General features: G+C 37.1%; 3 protein-coding genes across 7 annotated transcripts in view; 1 reads left to right on the top strand and 2 right to left on the bottom strand.

Moving 5' to 3' along the window:
* Positions 1 to 8,287, bottom strand: part of arhgap10 (Rho GTPase activating protein 10) — an 87,777-nt gene extending 79,490 nt beyond the window's left edge. For 2 of the 3 annotated variants that reach the window (XM_081362067.1, XM_081362068.1), the window contains exon 1: positions 7,459 to 8,054. In XM_081362067.1, the coding sequence (XP_081218193.1) occupies positions 7,459 to 7,612 (154 nt within the window). In that variant the 5' untranslated portion in view covers positions 7,613 to 8,054. Of the gene's footprint in view, positions 1 to 7,458 lie in introns of all 3 variants that reach the window. The other variant, XM_081362066.1, reaches the window with a different exon arrangement.
* prmt9 (protein arginine methyltransferase 9) lies at positions 3,603 to 19,129 on the top strand. Of its 2 annotated transcripts, none has more exons than XM_081362065.1 (13): positions 3,603 to 3,841; positions 8,921 to 9,123; positions 9,279 to 9,427; positions 10,176 to 10,412; positions 10,520 to 10,687; positions 11,298 to 11,400; positions 13,328 to 13,437; positions 13,652 to 13,844; positions 14,438 to 14,621; positions 15,825 to 16,512; positions 16,587 to 16,740; positions 17,745 to 17,867; positions 18,433 to 19,129. In XM_081362065.1, the coding sequence occupies exons 2-13, from the start codon at positions 8,926 to 8,928 to the stop codon at positions 18,652 to 18,654; spliced, it is 2,529 nt and encodes an 842-aa protein (XP_081218191.1). In that variant the 5' UTR covers positions 3,603 to 3,841; positions 8,921 to 8,925; the 3' UTR covers positions 18,655 to 19,129. The 2 variants fall into 2 exon arrangements, with proteins under 2 accessions (XP_081218191.1, XP_081218190.1); XM_081362064.1 differs by lacking the exon at positions 3,603 to 3,841 and adding an exon at positions 8,005 to 8,455.
* The window catches only part of tmem184c (transmembrane protein 184C), a 10,768-nt gene continuing 10,009 nt past the window's right edge, over positions 18,747 to 19,505 (bottom strand). For both annotated transcript variants that reach the window (XM_081362070.1, XM_081362069.1), the window contains exon 10: positions 18,747 to 19,505. This exon is cut by the window's right edge and continues 1,663 nt beyond it. The gene's annotated coding sequence lies outside the window, so the exon portion shown is untranslated.

Below are 19,505 nucleotides of genomic sequence, written 5' to 3'. Positions count from 1 at the left end.
CCTCTTCAGTTGTACCTCTTCAGGAGATCTGTTCTGATTGCATTCTTGATCTCATGGATCATGTGTGAGTCTCCGTTGGTGTCTGACATATTCTGAAGGAGTTGCGCATTTAGAGGAGCAATGAGAGAAACTGTCGGATTGCGCTCTTCTGACATCAGTGTTGTTGCATCCTTCATTGGCTTTAATGCCCTCACAGCATCCTCTGCATTTGTCACATCTGTTTCAGTAAGAGTCTGTCTCTCCTTATTCTGACTTCTGGTGACAGCAAGGTGGCACAAATTGCAGGTTGTTGTTCCAAGAACCTCTCGACCATGTTGATGCGCTGCTCCACCTTGTTGCAACATCAGTTATTAGCTTATGATTTCTCAGCCCAAGACATTGCTGTTTCACTTTCAGACAGTGGGTTGCTGTGGTGCTGCGATGGAAGAATGTTGATATTCGTCGGATTCTGCCCAAAAGCCTGGAGAGTGCGGCCACTTTAGCGCGCACTGGGACGCCAGAGTCAGCGTATGGGTGAAGCATTTTACGTGAGGGAATGTTCCGAATTGAGCTGCAGCGATCATGTTCGACGCATTATCTGTCACAAGCACTACATCCTTATGTGATAGCTGCCATTCATCCATGACATGAGACAGTGGCTCTGCCAGATGAACACCTGTGAAAGACTCATAAACAGCTCTCGTTTGCAGCACATGACACAAAATCTCCCAGTCCTCGCTAATGTAATGTGCCGTTATTGTCACATACGACTCTGTCGCAACCGAAGTCCAGGAATCAAGTTATTGCAACTCGATGAGCTTGGCTCATTGACGCCATACCTGGGCTTTGGTTTCGTGGTAGAGTTCCAGGATGATCTTTTCTGAAAAGTGGCTGCGAGAGGGAAGCTCTTCATCGCGGCTCCAGTGTATTCAACAGGTGTCGAAACCTGGGGTTTTTCCACTACAGAAAAGGGCCATATATCCTTTGCAATAAAAGCTGCCACTGTTCTGGTAATTCTCTGCCCTCTCTCCGAGTTGGGCGGCAACGTTGATATCATTTGATCTATTTTTGGCTGAGCTTGATCCACCTTGGCACTGACAGGCATTAACAGCTCGGAGTGAAAACGGCTGACGTGGTTTCTCAAGTTAGTGGTATTGCCCCCTGCATATTTTATTTGTGCGTGACATAATTTACACACAGCGTGTGTCTTCTCCAGGTTGTGCTTACCAGGTTGTTCATAAAGGCCGAAATCTGCCCAGATGACGGCTTTTAAAGTAGTTGGAGCATTTTTAATTACTCGCGCTCGCCTCCCTCTGCCATTGTATGCTACCGTGACAAATGACGTCAGAAAAGCGTCAGTACTTTATAATCGGTTATAGTCTATTACTTAACCGATACCGAATCGTCCTCGTTTGCACTGCGATGCATCGTAGAAACGATTCATTTCGACACCCCTAGAGAGCATGTGATGTAACTGGTGTTGCGGCTGAACACAGTGTAACACTGTTAACACAGACTATTGCAGAAGGCCTAGTGTAAACCAGGGGTTTTCATACTGTTTCTGGAGCCTCCCAGCACTGCACATTTAGGATGTCTCCCTAGACACACCCAACTCAGGTCATGCAGTACTAGTTGATCTCACAGTTGATTAGCTGTGTTAAACAAGGGAGACATTCAAAATGTGCAGTGCTTGAAGTTATGTCAACCTAAAAAACTTAACACCAAGAACATCCAGATAAACAAAAGCACCTCAAACTAGGAGTGGATGATTATTTTTGTTGTACTTTATCTTTGTTGTCAAAAACAAGAACAAACATGCAATTACGAACAATAGGACAGTGTTAAAAAAGTTAAGCACAATAAGATGAGGAAAAGAACTCAATGCTTGTGTCGTGTGCACAAAAAGCCACCTCTCGGACGCTCGGAGATCTTGAATTGAGTTCTCGTTGGCAACTTATGTTGTCAAATATGCAGTCTTGGCTAGTATTCATGTAAACAGTCTTAAGTTAGTGAATGCAAACAGTTGAGAAAGAATGCACACGTGTAACCGTATATTGGATCCATGTGTAACAGCCTAAAAAAAAGTCCACATAAGTCAGCCACATAAGTCCGTTTAAGTTAAAGGGATCTAATGGCCCTTTTCACAAGATGTACTATTCTTGTGTTCCCAGAATGTCTGTGTTAAATTTCAGCTCAAAATACCCCACCGGTTATAGCTTGTCCAATTTGCCTCTATTTGGGTGTGAGCAAAAACACACATTGTTTTCGTGTGGGTTTCTTTAAATGCAAATGAGCTGCTGCTCCCCGTCCCCTTTCCTGAAGAGGGAGTGACCTTTACAGCTTGTGTCGATCCTGCTGCGTCAATAACAAACCAGGAGAGGTGATATGTCAATTCAAAGTATTTCCTTTGTCAATATGACTGACAAAGTAAATACAGGTGTTCACTGTTCAGTCCTATGTGTGAACCTGGGTCGGACACTGATGATGAAGGAGAGAGAACAACTTTGAGAATGATGGTTGAGTACCAACACTATGCAGCTCTGGTGAGTCTGACTGGCAACTAACAACAACTAACTAACATTCCATTTTTAGTCTATTATCTATACAGAAAACTGAGAATATAATCACAGACACATTAGTGGTAACTTTAGCTGTGGAAATTGTTAACAAGCACATTTGTAAAGGCGATTTTCAATCATTTAGAAAATATAAAGTGTGATGTACCACACTTTATATTTTGTTAATGATTGAAAATTGCACTATATTTTGTAAATGATGATGTATCACACTTTATATTTAGTAAATTATTGAAAATCGCCTTTACAAATGCGCTTGTTACCAATTCAGGGTGTGAAGCTGGACCATGAACAGTAGGTACTGCTTCATCCTTGAGTAACAACCTTTTAGATAAACCTGCTTTGCATTGACCCTCATTCACAAATCAGTCTGGTGTAAAATGGTTAGAGCCAACATGAACGATTTTAGGTAACTTGAGAATTTTTACCATTCTAGGGTGGTTGTGTACACACTGCCGACACACATTTATGTTCAAACAACATGTAAAAGTAAATTTCCCCTTTAAATAACTATACATTATTTAAGCGTATTCTCTTCGCTAAGATGTTGATATAGCAACTGTTCAAGTGTCAAGTAAGTTTCATTCATAATGTTGGTAAAGTAAAATAAAATAATGTGGCTAAAATAAAACTTTACTGTTCTGGCACAGCATCTGCACAACACATGAAGCTAATTTCACTAATTTCTTTTCCTAAAAGTAAACTTTCCTCTTCCATGATCTCACATCCACTTCAATTCTGTTTTAATTCATTATTATGACGATGTTTCCTGACAATGCATTGAGATAGATTACTGTGAGACTTTTGCCAAACTGAATCCTTGGCAAGAGTTGAGAACATCTCACAGACAAAACGTAAAACGTGACATGCAGAGAGTGGAGGACTAAACTACCTATTTGTTTTGCTTTGCTTTAAAGACATTTCAGTGTACAGCTTTATGCTTCCAGTATCCTGAAATGTGGAAATAATGTTAACGTTTCAGCAGAGTGAAAACAAATCCTGCAGAAGCTGATGCATGCATGTATTCTATTTGTTTCCTATGAACAGTGACGAACAAGGATCACATCTCCCCTGGGGAGAGGGGAGGATACGAGGACAGGTCAAGAGGTTGTGTGACAAAGACTGGCCGCTCTGCAGAGGAAACGGACAAAAACAGGAGCGCATCCTCTGAGTCCGTCTCATCCACCGAGGGATTCCTGTTCCACAGCAGCTGACCGCCTGGTTGTCACACGTCTCTCTGAATCAAGGATTCCATGGCAGAATACATCCTCCCAGACTTCCAAAAGGTGGAAAAATTTGTTATAGTAAAACTTTCCTAGTTGTAGACTATGTAGATTCATTTGTGGATTCTAGTCTTATTAAGTGGCATTATATTTATGATGAACAAATTTAATTCAGAATTTTTGCAACATAACATGTCACACGTACATATAGCGCAATCAAATGAAGCAATAGAAGTTCAACAGTGCTTGCTTGATACATGAGAACCAATGTGATTTGTTCTCTCATTTCATGAAAGCACGTTTTTATATTAAGCAAGAACCAATGAGGTTTGGTGTGCTCTATGTGCATTAATCAATGTTTATATGTGAATAAAAGCCTAAATTAAATCGGTTTATTATCTAAAGTGATCATGTCTCTTCAGAAGACCGCTCAATTCATTATGGATTCCTTTTTTTTGTCTTTATTAACCATTTGAAGTGTCAAAGTTTTCTGTGGACTTTCAATAGTGTGACAGAAGTCTCTTGGGTTTCGTTAAAAATATCTTAACTTGTTTTTCAAAGATAAAGAAAAGTCCTATGGGTTTGGAACAGTGTGAGGGTAAGTAAAAGAAAGAAAGAATTTAAACAGAAAGGAATTCAATTTTGAGTGAACTACATCCTTTAAAAAAACAAAACAAAAAAAAAACAAGCTCTGATTCCATTGCTGAAAATCAGTCCTACTGCACTAAATGGTCACTATCAATGTCATCCCCAAACATGTATGAATTTCAGCATAAGACAATCAATTTGGTTGATTTCACAACCACAAGAAAAACAAGCAAAAGCTGAAGAACTGGGCTCTTTCATAGTTATTTGCCTCGGGGACACAGCCAATTCTGTTTAAGATGACACTTGAAAGTAATTTTAAAGAATGATACGATGCCTTTTAAGAAACTTTTTCTTAAGAAGCTTTTTGTAGTCTTTATGAAATATTATGATGATTGTGAGGCATTTGACCTTATCAACATTTGACACGCCTTATAGTACACTATACAATATGTAGGGCATTCACATTTTTAAGTTTTATTAGAGTCCCCTGCAAGGATTCTCGGTTCATGACCATGAGGTAATTGACCAGTTTTGCTGTAAAATGCTGTTAGGTCACTGCATGGGCATACACAAGACAATAATGAAGAAGTCAATTGAGCAGTGAGAACTGGGACAAAGCCAACCACTACAACATTAAGAAATACTCTGGGTACATCCTGCTTCAGAAAGTCAAATGCCAGTGAAAAGTGAATCAAAACATGCATGTATGCCAAGTTAAACTCTGCTAACATGGCGACCAACTGCTTCTATAATATTCAGCCATGCCAAAATTGGTGTCACATTATTTTGTTGCCAACAAAACATAAGAATAAATGTCATAAATGTCATGTGTTAGACAGTAAAGTGACCAACAAAAGGGGCTTTCACACCGGGCCGTAGTACCCGGTTTTTGTTGTGTTCGCACCACAGGAACTGGGAATGATTGTAGTTCTAGGAACGCCTTTTGGGGGGAACTAAATTAGCTCCTACTTCAGAGTAGGGTCTATCCCAGCACAACATGAACTACCAGTAATGTTACTGTACGCTGATTGGCCGAAGGCACGGAAAATAACAAAATTTACAAAATCTGTGTACACACAGATTATAGCTAGCCTATTTACTCCACACTATTACTCGTGGGTTAAACTCTACGGACATGGAAAACAGCAGACGATCTCTCAAACTTTATGCTAAGGACAAAATCCAATGCAACTTTGAGGGGACCACCAAGCATAGCCTAACATATTTAATAATAACATGATTTAGGCCTAATAATAACGTTTGATCACTTAAATTCACATTATTTTATTCCATTCTATTGAAATAGATGCAAGTGCTGAATTACTACTCATTCAGGTCACTTTATTTGATTAATTAAAATTGCAGGGTAACACAGCACTGTTTTACTTGGTGAAAACAATCATACTAAAAATACATATGGATGTGTTGACAGTTGTGTTATAACATTACTGTGCGTTATCTCGTGACTAGTAGCTAGATATGAGAATATCATATTAATAAAAAAAAGTGCTGTCTGATTTACTTTTTGGGTGCAAACATGTTACTTGCGGTAAAAAAAAAAAAAAAACATGACTAACATGACTAACCATGTTGAGCTAGGCTATATAACAATGATTTGTTTTCTATCGACAAAGGTGTCCAAACATTTGCTCTCCTGTCTAAAACACGTATAAAGCGTCTTTGCTGTTTCCATGGTTTCTACGAAGTAAAAACGGAAATCGAGGGTAACGCAGATAATATGATGTCATTGGCAGGCGACGCAATGACATGTTACACTGGTTAAAATAGCTTTTTTCTCTAGATTTTAAACATTGTTGTAAACATTTGGGATAAAGTACACAAGTCAACACAAAATATATGGCTAACATTGTTCTAATGTTTTTTTGGATACTGTGCCTTTAAATACAGACACCAATTGAACATGATACCTTCTGAATGGCAGCACTTAAAATTACAAAACATTATGAGAACAAAACAGCAGACAAAACTGCTAAAAAAACAAAAACATTTGTTTGTTATTCTTGACTTACTCATGAGTTACTACCTAAATCAACCTCTCCCAATGGTTGGTTCATCTAAAATGCATGTTATTATTGGTTGTTGGTGATTGCTTTATATTTCAAGCCAAATACTAAGCTAACCAAGCCGTGTTTATCATGTGGGCAGTGGATGTGTGGGCTTATGTACCATGAGCCTGCCTTGAAGCCCTGCACATCTTAATTTAGCCATATTTACAGTTCAGCATTATCTGGAAGCTGTGACAAAACAAAACTGTGCATCATGCATAGGACTGAAAAAAGAAAGAGGAACGCGCCACAATAATCTTAAAGAAACATTCAGACAATATTTGCTTCAGCATAAAACGGTCAAGCACCTAAAAACTTTGGCCTTTCTTTTTCATTTGAACAAAAATGTACTGATATCAGCAGAACAAATACTCATTTTAAAGATAAGTCTACCCAGACACTGCAGATCCTAATAATTCAAACAAGTCCAAAAAAGGCCTGGACGTCCAAGGTGCAATACGCAAGCTTTATTTTTAGCCAATTTGTTCTGTCCAGTCCTAAACTCTAGAAAAATGAGTGCATAAATGGGAAGAGACATAAAATGTTTACAATAGGCCTTACACGTGGAGGGTCACATGACAGAGGTGATAAACTACAGATGAAGATGCAAAACTGCTGATGTAACTGGAAACTAACTCAGTAATGTGGCCATTTAACCATGTAAACAGATCAAAAAGCAGACTTTTAGGACACCTGATGATCTGCACATAGTTCAAGTAAATCATACCTCAAGAAAACTGGATAAGGTCAGCAAATCTTATGCCACGCAAGCTCATTTCACCAAATGAACCAATTTTACTCTCCAGACCAGCAAAACTATTCTAGCCAGGTATCGTGCATACGTGGAAATAGAAATGACATAGGAGTGACCTTGACAGAAAAAAAAAAAAAAAAAAAAAAAAACTGCCTGCCTGATTTGAGTTAATAATATATTACCTGTCCTATTGTATTCAAGTTACATGGACTGGACCACATGTTGACTGAACACACTAACATGTTTTAGAGATAAAATGACTTGACACTTACGTTTTGTGGCATTGATGAGATTCTTTCCATCTTTATATAGCTCTTTGATAAATCTGCCGGTTTTGTCCAGCTCTGCTTCATGAGCTTTGATTTTGTCTCTGAAAGCAGGACTGTCCAGGTAACACTCACTGAACTCCAACGGGTGTAAACCCATTTTTACTGGATTCAGCTAGTTTACTGACTAGCTAGCGTTTAAATCCCGTTAGAAAGCGACCAGCGAATGAATAAAAACTGGTCAAATGAATAAAAATTTTTATGAATGAACGCAAAGCTGTAACGTTAGTAAAAAAGGATATACCAACGCGTCCTCGTATATTTTAGCAAGACCAAGCGCGTCGGGACTTCTCTCGGTAATACAACTCTTTCCAAGTCGCGCAAGTAAACTTGTTCCTGGGTGTATTAAGTGAGTCCCAGGATTAAACTCCCGCAAGATAAGATAAAACAGTCATACGCTACACGGATATCTGTTGAAATAAAGGTAATAATGTCCAGTCAGGTTTTTGGTCTGTGAATGACAGTCGACTCCTCCCGCCGCGTGTAGGACTCACTCAGGGCTTTTTTTTTTTTTTGACTGCACGTCATCACGCTTGGCTCTCTGGAAAACTGAGATATTTTGGAGAATATTGGGACGCGGGCAGTGTTATTGTAGAAATTGACATCTGTCCCAGGTGTATAAATCGTTCAGCATAAGTATCAAATTTTGGGTTTCTCAAAAAAATTAACTATTAATACGATAATTCTAATGGGCTGGTCAGAGTCAGTAAATCTTATGTGGAACTCGAAAATAGCGGATGTTGTTTCCGTCCGCCTGCTTGTACTGAACGGACCTGCAGTACAGGAGCAGATTTTCAGTAGTATTAGCTTTCGTCTAGAGATAAAGCAATATAAAAATATGTTTTAAGCGCAGTTTGGGGGTTTAATTACAGCGATAGGCTGGGGTCGCAGAGACGTTGATAAATATACAGCCCCGTGATCTCAACTAGCAAGCCTGAAGAAGGTAAACAGAATCATAAATCAGCCTTTACCTTTTCAATCCAAATTTTGAACGTGACAAGTAATGCTGTAAAAAATGTTAAATGAATTCTTGAAATCTGCATTTTAAATTGTAAAATGCAATAATTCTGGTTTCTTATTTCGGTGGGGGAAAATTATATTCAATGTTGTTATTCTGATTTATGAAAATCTTTTCTGTTGTAACCACATCACATTTGCTACATCTGCTGAATCTACTGATTTTTGGAATGAACAGATTTGTCTGATTAAATGTGAATAATTAATACATGGGTTCATGGGTAAAAAATATATGCTCAAACACAGATGTGTTACATTTTACACTAAAACATTTGTATATTTATATTTTGACAATGGTGGAATTGCCCCCACCACCACCACCAAAAAACGGTCTATTTTTCAGGTTTTTCAACTTTAGCAAGTGATATATAATTAGCTCTGTCATTCGCAGAAAAGATGCCTAATGCCACTACAAGACCAAAGAGGACGAGGCGTCATAGACAAACTCAGAGAGAAGATGCTGCGAGAAATGAGCTGGTGTCTAGATCACTGGAAAGTGCTCAGCAGTGTCTGTTCAGTCAGGACTATGGCACTGCTTTTGTTCACTATCTTTTGGCTCTAAACCTTGCCCCAGCTCTAAGAGACTTTGCAAATGTAAGTTTGATTTTTTTTATTTTTTTATTATTATTATTCCATGTTTTCATGTCTGATTACTGCAGCAATGTATGGTGGAATGATAAAGTTATTCAGGCTTCAGAACCTCTTTTGCAAAATCTGTAAATGTTTTTATTTATTTATTTCATTTACAGGAGTCCTTCAGATTCACTCTGTTTAAATGGGCTGATGAGCTGGACTCTCTTGGACGCATCCAGGACCTCTTTGATTGCTATGAACAAGCTATGGAATTGTTTCCAGTGGATGAGGTTATAGTAAACAGTATGGGAGAGCATCTCTTCAGGTTATTTATTTATTTAGTGGTCTTTGTGAACTAAGAAAAGTCACATTTATCTCTTCAAGATTATGTAATCATGTCTTATTTATACATGTATAATGCATACACTACCATTCTAAAATATAGGGTTGGTAACATATTTGAACACTTTAGAAAGAGGACTCTTGTTCTCACCAAGACTGCATTTATTTGATGAAAAATGCATAATTTACTGTCAAAAATTATTTGACAGTAAATTCTGCATAATTACAAGTAATTAACCCTAAACCAAACCCTAACTGTATAGTAAGTACATGTAGTTAATTAATATTACTCAGTACTTATTTGAGTAAGTGCAATGTAACTACGTCACCTTAAAATAAAGTGTAACTTAATTCTAATATGCTGATTTGGTGCTCTAGAAATATTTTTATTATAAATGTTGAAAACAGTTGTTCCGCTAAATATTTTTGGTAGCCGAGATACTTTTTTTATAAATAGGAAAATGTACATTTTAATTAGAAAGTTTAATTTCTTATTAATTGAAATTTAATTTAGTTTGTAGAAATAGAAACTTGGTTAATTTATTTGGAATTTATATATATATATTCCATGTTTTTTTTTTGTAACAGAAACATCCTTAAAGAATAAAAGTATTTCTTTCAGAAAAAAAAAAAAAAAAATGACCCCAAACATTTGAATGGTGGACCGTGTCGTTCATTTACAAACATAAATCAAACATAGTCAATTGTTGGATTGGTTTCTTTTGTTTCAGAATGGGATTTCGGGATGAGGCTGCTGGGCATTTTTACAAAGCCCTTAAACTCCGACCAGACTTCCCAGAGGCGAAGGAGAACTTTTACCGTGTTGCAAACTGGTTGGTGGAACGTTGGCACTTCTTAATGCTCAACGACCATGGGCGGAACCACAAGTACCAGTTGGCTATTAAGAAAGCTGTTGAGGGAGGATGCAGCTCGGTTCTGGACATCGGAACTGGCACCGGTATCCTTGGGTAAGATTTTTTAGAAACTATTACATAACATTGTTATTTAACAAACGTCTGCTACAACTGCTATACAGTGGTGAGTGTGGTTTGACGCTGTTCGGTTGGTATGTTAGAATGTGTGCAAAGATGGCAGGCGCTGCTGAGGTCTATGCCTGTGAGCTGTCAAAGACAATGTACGAGCTGGCATGCGAGGTGCTCTCAGCCAATGGGATGGCAGATAGCATCAAGATTGTTCACCTGAAGTCTCTGGACATGGAAATTCCAAAAGACATTCCAAATAGGTAAAGAATCTCTTTATACAGTTTACCAGATATGTATTGACATGGTTTTAAGCTGGAAAAATAACCATCTGTGTTTTTTGCAAACATAAATCCCACCAGTCGGATTTTTAAACGTTTTTGAAAGAAGCCTCTTATGCACACAATGGCTATTCATTACTTCAGTCTTCAGTGTCACATGATCCTTAAGAAATCATATTAAATGCTGATTTGCTGCTCAAGAAACATTTCTTCTCAGTTTCAATGTTGAAAATATTTTTGATAATATTTTTGGTGGAAACTGTGCTACATTTTAATTTTCAGGATTGTCTGATGAAAATAATGTTTACAATTTAATGTGAAACTTGTAACTTTTACTAAATTGTAAATTAAATACTAAAAATCTCATGTATTATGTGTAAAATATTGCATTGACGAAAAGCAAATTCTGACTGACTTATTTGAATTTAAAGTAAAAAATAAAAAATAAAATAAAAATCCATAAATGTTTTTGGCTGCAGAGTGCATTGCATTTTTGTTTTTAATTAAACTTTTCAATCATATAAACAGCTCGCTATGGTAACCACTGAAGATAACAAGAGTGTGTTGACCTGTATTATATTCCTTTCATTAGAGTGTCTCTGGTTGTAACAGAGACAGTAGATGCAGGGCTGTTTGGTGAGGGCATCATTGAGAGTCTGATCCATGCATGGAAGCACCTACTCTTACCTCCACCTGTAAGTCATTTTCTCAGTGATTTCACTATATGTATGCAGTATTGATTGTTCTGATCAGCAAACCTACAGTGGGGTCACATGATGCCTCAAACTAAACTCTGATTATAGTGTAATCCTTTTATACAAATTACTTTATCCTGTCTGATCCAATGTTTATCCGGCCGTGGTCAGTGACTAAGAGATTTTTGTCTCTGTTTGTCTTAATGGCAATCTTGGCAAAATTCATACTTTGCTGTCCTAGCACTAGATTATTTCTTCTAAATCCTTACTTTAAATATGTTAAGCTTTTTAAGTATCGTTATCAGAGATTTAGTCAACAGGGACACCTAGTGACTACCCGAGACACATGCATGTGTTTTAACATGTTTGTGACTCTGTTTTAAAATCAACATGGTACCATAACAGAGCTCAACATTAAGGATTTTTTTTTTTAATTAGCTCTTCCACTGATCCAAAAATTGATTATGGAAGCATCTCTCAATTCTGACTTTTTTTCTCAGAATTGCGAGATATAAACCCACAATTGTGAGAAATAAAGTCAGAATTGCAAGATTTTAACTCGCAATTAAGAATATTAAGCATCAGCTTTTTCCTTGCAATTATTTTCTCAGTTCTGAGGAAAAAATACTGACCCAGAGAATGAAGTGTTTACTGTTTATATTAAAGGGGTGGTATAATGCCTTTTTCACAAGATGTAAAATAAGTCTCTGATGTCCCCTAGTGTTTATGTGAAGTTTTAGCTCAAAATACCCCACAAATATTTGTATATAGCATGTTAAACTTTTTGAGGGTGAGCAAAAACGCACCGTTTTTGTGTCTGTCCCTTTAAATGCAAGTGAGCTGCTGCTCACAGCATAGGGGGCAGAGTTACAACAGCTTGTGTCCTTTTACCTCACACAGACATGCACTGAAAATTTCAAAAAAACTTTTAGCCTTTTATGTTCAAACCGGAGTCAGACATTGATGGAGAGACTCAAGAAGAAGTGACAACATGTAGAATGCAACAGGACGTTTCTGAATGGTTAGTTGATTAATTTATGTAGCTTATGTGTAGTTATCTTCTAGTCATTGATTAGCATATTCTGTCATGATAATCTATAAATCGCGTTCACAAGGCGGGGTTTATGTAAATTCTAGGGTTGATGATGTCACTAACCCGGGAGGAATGTCGTGTAGTCCCTACCAGCCGTTTGTTGTAGTCCTTAACAAAACAATTTCTTCAGATTCACAATTTTCAAACAGATTCAAACAATTTTCTCAAACAAAAGGAATTATCTCCCTTTGCTTTGAACTTTGAGCATTGTAACTTTGCAAATGTTGTTTATGCTCAAACAGCAACATTACACACTAACTAAAGTTAGAAAAGAGAAATCATAATCAACCACCCCTTTAAGCAATTCTGAAAAAAAGTAAAAATTGTGAGTTTATATTACGCAATTATTAGAAAATTCTCAGAATCGTGAAATGTAAAAGCGCAATTGCAAGATAAAAAAAGTCCGAATGGTGAGAGAAATAATCACAATTACGTGTTTTTGTTTTTCGTGGCGGATTCAAACATGTATGAATTGATACATATTGTTAATATTACATTTTGTTTCAAATTTATATGGTCACACTTTAGTTTACGGTTCAATTCTCACTATTAACTACGACCTTTGCCTCAATAAACCTCTAATAACTGCTTATTAATAGTTATTAAGGTAGTTAAGTGTAGGTATTGGGTAGGATTAAAGGATGCAGAATATAGTAATGCAGAATAAGGCATTAATATGTTCTTTACTAATAAACAGCCAATATCCTAGTAATTTGCATGCTAATAAGCAACTAGTTCATAGTGAGAATTGGACCCTAAATTCATACACTTTGAATTTAAAAGAAAAACCTTAGTGATTCATAATTTTAAATAATAATTAAATCATCTCAACAGAACTTTCGAGAACCCTTGTCCAGTCCCTCGCAAACGGGCCGGGTAATACCTGCCGGCGCAACTGTGTTTGGAGTCGCTGTGCAGTGCCATGAGATCCGGAGACACCACAGGTGAGTGACTAAAGCTGCTCATGCATAGATGACACATTGTAAATGTGTACGTTTATAATAGATTTCTTTTTAAACCGTTAAAGGTAAAATATAAACGCTGTCATCAAAGAAGCAGGCTCTAGAGAGTATGATCTTAGAAAGAATACAATGAACATTCAGTGACTGAATTACTAAAAGCATTGCACATCTTAACCATCCACTCAACCCTCTGCAGGCTGTGTGTGTCTTCATTGGGAGGCTTGGATCTGTCTGTTGTAGGACAGATCTATAGTCCTGTTAGCTGTTTTGCTGATAGTGAGGACAGCACAGAGCCCTACACCACTGAAAGACTGAGCCGCCTGCGTGGAGGATACACTCAGCTCACACAGCCTTTCACAGCTCTGGACATAGACTTCAATAATGTGCAGGTATTGAACTCAGTCAACATACAGAGCCATGTATTTAGCAGTAGGGTGTTGAACTAAAATTTTATTTTGATAATAAAACAAATCTCAGGTCACAATGTTGTTCTAAGAAATTAATACTTTTATTCTGCAAGGATGCATTAAACTGATCAAAAGTGACAGTAACAACACCTACAATGTTATAAAATAATTAAAATAAATTAAAATAAATGCTGTTATTTTGAACATACTGTATATATAGTTTCTTCAGCAGCAAATCGGCATATTAGAATGATTTTGAAGGATCATGCGACACTGAAGACTGGAGTAATGATGCTGAAAATTCAGCTTTACCATCACAGGAATAAATTACACTTTAAAACATATTCACATAGAAAAAAAAAAACATTTTAAATTGTACTCTTTTAAACTGTTATTACTGTATTTTTTTATTTATTTTTAAATAAATGCAGCTTGGGTGACTTGTTTCAAAAACATTTAACATTTAAAAATCTTACCTGTAGTGCAACAGAGACATGCTGTGACCATTAGGCAAATGGTAGAGAAACGACACTACTGAAATACCTAAAGTGACATGAGCATTCTCTGTGTTGCAGGAGCTGGAGGGTCTTTGCTCCAGAGAGGTGATGCAGATGCGGCTGTGTGTGACTCGGGAGGGCATTCTTGATGCTCTGGCAGTATGGTTTCAGCTACACCTGGACCAGGACAACCACCTTTCCACTGGCCCACAGGAAGACACATGCTGGGAGCAGGCCATCTATCCAGTGCAGACTCCATTCAGTAAGAACTGCTGCCTATTTATTGAAAAATATAGAGAATATTGTAAAGAGGACCACGACTCTAGAGCAGTGGTTTTGAAGCCTTTTTATAATGAATATTCAGAATTCTCTAAATATATATATATATATATATATATATATATATATATATATATATATATATATATATATATATATATATATATATATATATATATATATATATATATATATATATATATATATTTTCCCGGAACTGATGATTTCATCCAGCACAATGTTTTTTTTTGTGTTCAATATGCATCACATGAGGTTGAAACTAATACATAGCTGTTTATTTGCGTATGATATTTGCATAAGATCAAGGCCTGGTTTCACAAACAGGGTTTAGATTAAGCCAGGATTAGGCCTTAGTTCAATTATGACATTTAAGTAGCTTTTATAAGCATGTCTTAGCAAAAAAAAAAAAAAAACCTTACTGGTGTGCATATTAAGACTTTAAGATTAAAATTAAGTTTTAGTCTGGGACTAACTTAACCCTTTTCTATGAAACCGCAAGATAGTGTTTAGTCCTATTTAGTGAAGAAGATTAAAGGTTTATCTACAGCCAGTTCTAATGTTAATAGCTTTTTTGAATAAATGATGTTTCATAAACAAAGTTCGGGAGGAGCACGTTCAAATAATCAATCCAATCAACGTTTACCCTATCAGCATGAGAGGAAGCATATATACAGTATTCACTCTGTCAACTCACCTAACATTCCTTGACAGTTTTCAGCATCCCTCCACCACCCCGACTCCTCACTCTTGGCTTGTTCTTTCACAGCCAGGAATACGGGGGGAGTACTCTGGGTTCGGGCCGAATACCGAGCCCGGAGCCCTCTCCTCGGACAGCACGCCAAATACGCATTTATTCTATCTGACTTATTTGTTAGTGTGAACTCGTGAATAATAGGTGTGCTCGACTTGAAGTGGCGCTGCACAGACCAATCGATGTATGACATCTAAGTACTGTGAGAGCGATTTGAGAGCAGACCGAATCACTCTCACTGTACTTTGATGTCATACAGCGATCGGTCTGTGTCAAACACACCTAATGAATGGACTTTAATTCATGTTGTCCCTCATTGTGAGTATTGTAGATTTTAAAACTCTTTAGTTTTCCATGAATATAGCCTTTTATGGTGGTATGGCGTTAAATAAATCAATTCATGTCGTCCCTCAGACACTGTGAAATGTGGTGATGAAATACTGGTGGAAGTTTCCTGTAAGGACTCTTATCTGAGGCTGTGCTGCATTGCTATCGTAAGAGACGGACACACATTTCAAATGGACAATGCAACTAAAGGACCTCCCAAAATCCTCAATGCAAACCCCGAGTCAGAGCTGTGCAGTGCTCTGGCTGGCCTTCAAACCACCCAGGAGAAACCTTGCGCTTTTATGCTGGAGTCCTCAGAGATCGCCCTCCTCAATAACATGGCGTATCATAACAGCTTCCAGAAGGCCATGAGCAAACTTTTAGTTTCTCTGAAGTCGGCTAGGAGGTCACAGGAGTCAGACACAGAGCTTGACCCAATCTATGTGCTTGATGTCTCTGAGGGCTTTTCTGTGCTCTCTTTGATGGCAGCCCAGTTAGACTCCGATTCAAGTGAAGATAAACAAAACAGCTCTAGATTGGTTCAAGCCTACAGCTCAGTTGAGAAGGAACATCACCAGACTATGCTGAGACTGCTGGCCAAAGAAAATGGTGTGCTTGAAAGTGCACTAGAGTTCTGGTTGAGTCACGTAGAGGACGATTCTGCAGTTCTTCAGCGGCCATCCATCGAGAAGCTCTGGAGCGCCATCATACTAGACTGCATAGAGACTTGCGGCCTTATTAGACAGAAACTGTTGGAGAAAGCAACGTTAGCTAGGTAAGAGTGTTAAACATACTATGGTTTGTTATTTTCTTTAGGTTGGCTTACAGTTCTTCTTGTAAACATTCCAGGTGCTTGTTGGAGGACGGTGGACAGATTTTTCCAGAGCGCATTGTGATCCACGGTATGCTTGTTGAGTCAGACACGCTGCTTCTGGAAAGCGCCGTTCAGGGAACAGAGCCGACTCTTGGGTTCAACATCGCTCCATTCATCAATCAATTCACAGTATGTTCTTTAATAGCTCTGTGAATGCTGTGCTCACTATTCATCTCTTGACTTTGTGTATGAGGTCCCATATTTGCTCTGAAATGATCTCTGGTATTTTGACGTTCAATGTAATGCAGACTTTGTTTACATTGCAACCAAATCTGATTCATTATACAAATCTAATTTACAAACCAGTAATTTGAAAATGCTTTATTTAAAACTTAAAGGAGAGGGTGAAAATGGAAATGCTGGCTTTGCCCATCTCCATCATAACATCTTGTCTTTGTGCAGAATTGGAAGTGCATGACATAAGCATCAGAGTCATTAATTATCAATCATAATATTTTATTAATTATTTCATATTCAGTTTTGGCATCACAGGAATGCATTACATTTTAAAATATATTCAAATAGAATCATTATTTTAAACTCTACAAATATTTTACAATTGTTGTTTACAATTATTTATTTATTTTTTACAATTATTTTTCACAATTATATTAATTTGTTTTCGTGTCAAATAAATGCAGCCTTGGTAAACATAAGAGTCTTCTTTTAAAAATACCATTTGGCCATGACTGCTCCTAATTGTGTAATGTTTGCATTCAGTTTACTCGACTTTGACCTGCAAACTCAAGGGCACAATCTAGTGCAGATGCCAAAATGGGGTCTTTGCTGTTTTTTTTTTAGGTTTTATTGAATTGAATCACAGTGTGCATGTTAAATTTCCCACCTTTGGCACCAAAATGACCAGAAACAACCCTGCTTTGTGGTTTATTGTAAAGCTGATATATGGAATATTGTCCAATCAATGTCATGTTTATGTTGTAAAATTAGTGAGATATGAAAGATTATTAGCTTATCAAAGATCACATTTTCCATTTCATGCCCTATTGTATTAAAGCTGTGTATGGACTGGGGTGTTCTGATAATTCAGCTCTGAGAGAAATTCAATAACGTACATGATGTGGTTTTCTGTAAATTTGATAAAATGTCTCTGTAATGTGCGTTTTCTCCCTCAGGTACCTGTTCATATGTTTTTGGACCTGTCCACCCTTGAATGTACACATCTTAGTGAACCAGTAGAACTCTTCGCACTAGACCTCATGAACAACACTGCCAATTACACCGACAAAGAAGTCAAAGTGAGTTTTGGGTTCCCTCTATTGAGGTGTTGTTATTTTTAACTAAAATAATTTTTATTAATTGAAATAAAATAAAATACGAAATATTGGATGTAGTAAAATTACTAAAACTAACATTTTAAACTAAACTAAAATGAAAACTGAAAAATATAATAATATTAAATATAATAATATAATATAATAATATTCAGTATATTTATAAATACTATAAATTAATTAGCATTTCTCATCATTGTGATTTATGGATAAAGATCTTAAAAAAAAAAGGAAAAAAATATATATATTAATTATAAAATTTCCTAAGGCATTTTCATTTTTTTTTTTTATTAATTTATGTGACTTCCAAGTCTAGAAAAAGTTGGGGGACCAAGCGAACCCTGTGTCTTCAGAGGAAACAAACAGTTGTGGAGGGGGTGAATTAAAACAAGAAATATATTGATACTTGGTTGCTTTAGCTTATTTTAAAACTCAAAAAACTCTTTATCTAATTGTAAGTCATTTTGAATCCCCCTATAGGCCCCATAACTTCCTATTAAGCTGCTTTTTATTATTTTGCATTTGTTAGGTGCAGGTCAGCACCTCAGGCAAGGTGACTGCCATTCCCTTCTGGTACCAGATCCATCTGGACTCTGAGCAGAGCGTCAGCACCTTCAGTGAGGACTCTCACTGGAAGCAGGCGGCGGTGGTCCTCCAGCAACCACTGGCGGTCAGCAGAGGAGAGTGGGTCCGCCTCAGCATCCGGCTCCACAAGAGCAGCATATCCATTACAGCTGTTAAACAGGAATAGGGGGGCTGATGATGTCATCAGGAAGGCAGTGACTCATGATGGGAGGGATTCTGTACCAATATATAGTTTAACATACTCCAAAATCTGCTGCTAATGGGCAATTATTTAATTGCTGTATGGTAAACAAAGCTATTGTTTTTAGCAACAGAACACATTTTACATTAAAATAATTTCACCATGACTGTGTGGCTTGATGATTCTTGTAGGTATGTTTAAAAGGAAAGTTCACCCAAAAATGAAAATTATTTAATAGTTTACTCACCCTCATGTTGTTCCAAACCTGTATGACTTTTCTTACTTTTGTGAAACAAAAGATATTTTGAGAAATGTCTCAGCGTTTTTTCTTTCTTTCTTCCTGTCTGTAGAATAGAAGTCGGTGGAAACCAAAACTATTTGGTTACCAATATTCTTCAAAATATCTTCTTTCGCAGAAGAAAGTCAGTCATACAGGTTTGGAATTACATCGGAGTTAGTAAATGACAATTTCTGTGTGAAGTATTTTGAATTGGGATTTAAGCAGAAATACTCAAAGTTTAATTATTTGTGACAACCACTGTTAGATAAGGCAATGCAACAGCAGTACAAACCATTGCAGAATATGCATGTCTCTGAATGAATCAGAGAGACACATGACAGTTCATAAAAACAATTAAATGGGATTTCCCACAGGTCCACACCTGTAATGATTAAACGATCTGCCTGTGCTGTTATGCTATGACATTTATAGCGCATGTGCAGCTAATGTTGTGTACTAACACACTACTGACACCCAATATTAACAAAGAAAAAGACGATTTCTTAAAGGGAAGATTCCCCCTAAAATGAAAATTCTGTCATTTATTACTCACCCC

The sequence above is a fragment of the Scardinius erythrophthalmus genome (assembly GCF_964197995.2).
Source record: "Scardinius erythrophthalmus genome assembly, chromosome: 3".
NCBI lineage: Eukaryota > Metazoa > Chordata > Actinopteri > Cypriniformes > Leuciscidae > Scardinius > Scardinius erythrophthalmus.
The sequence above is the reverse complement of the archived record's forward strand: the minus strand, read 5'-3'. Positions and strand labels throughout refer to the sequence as shown.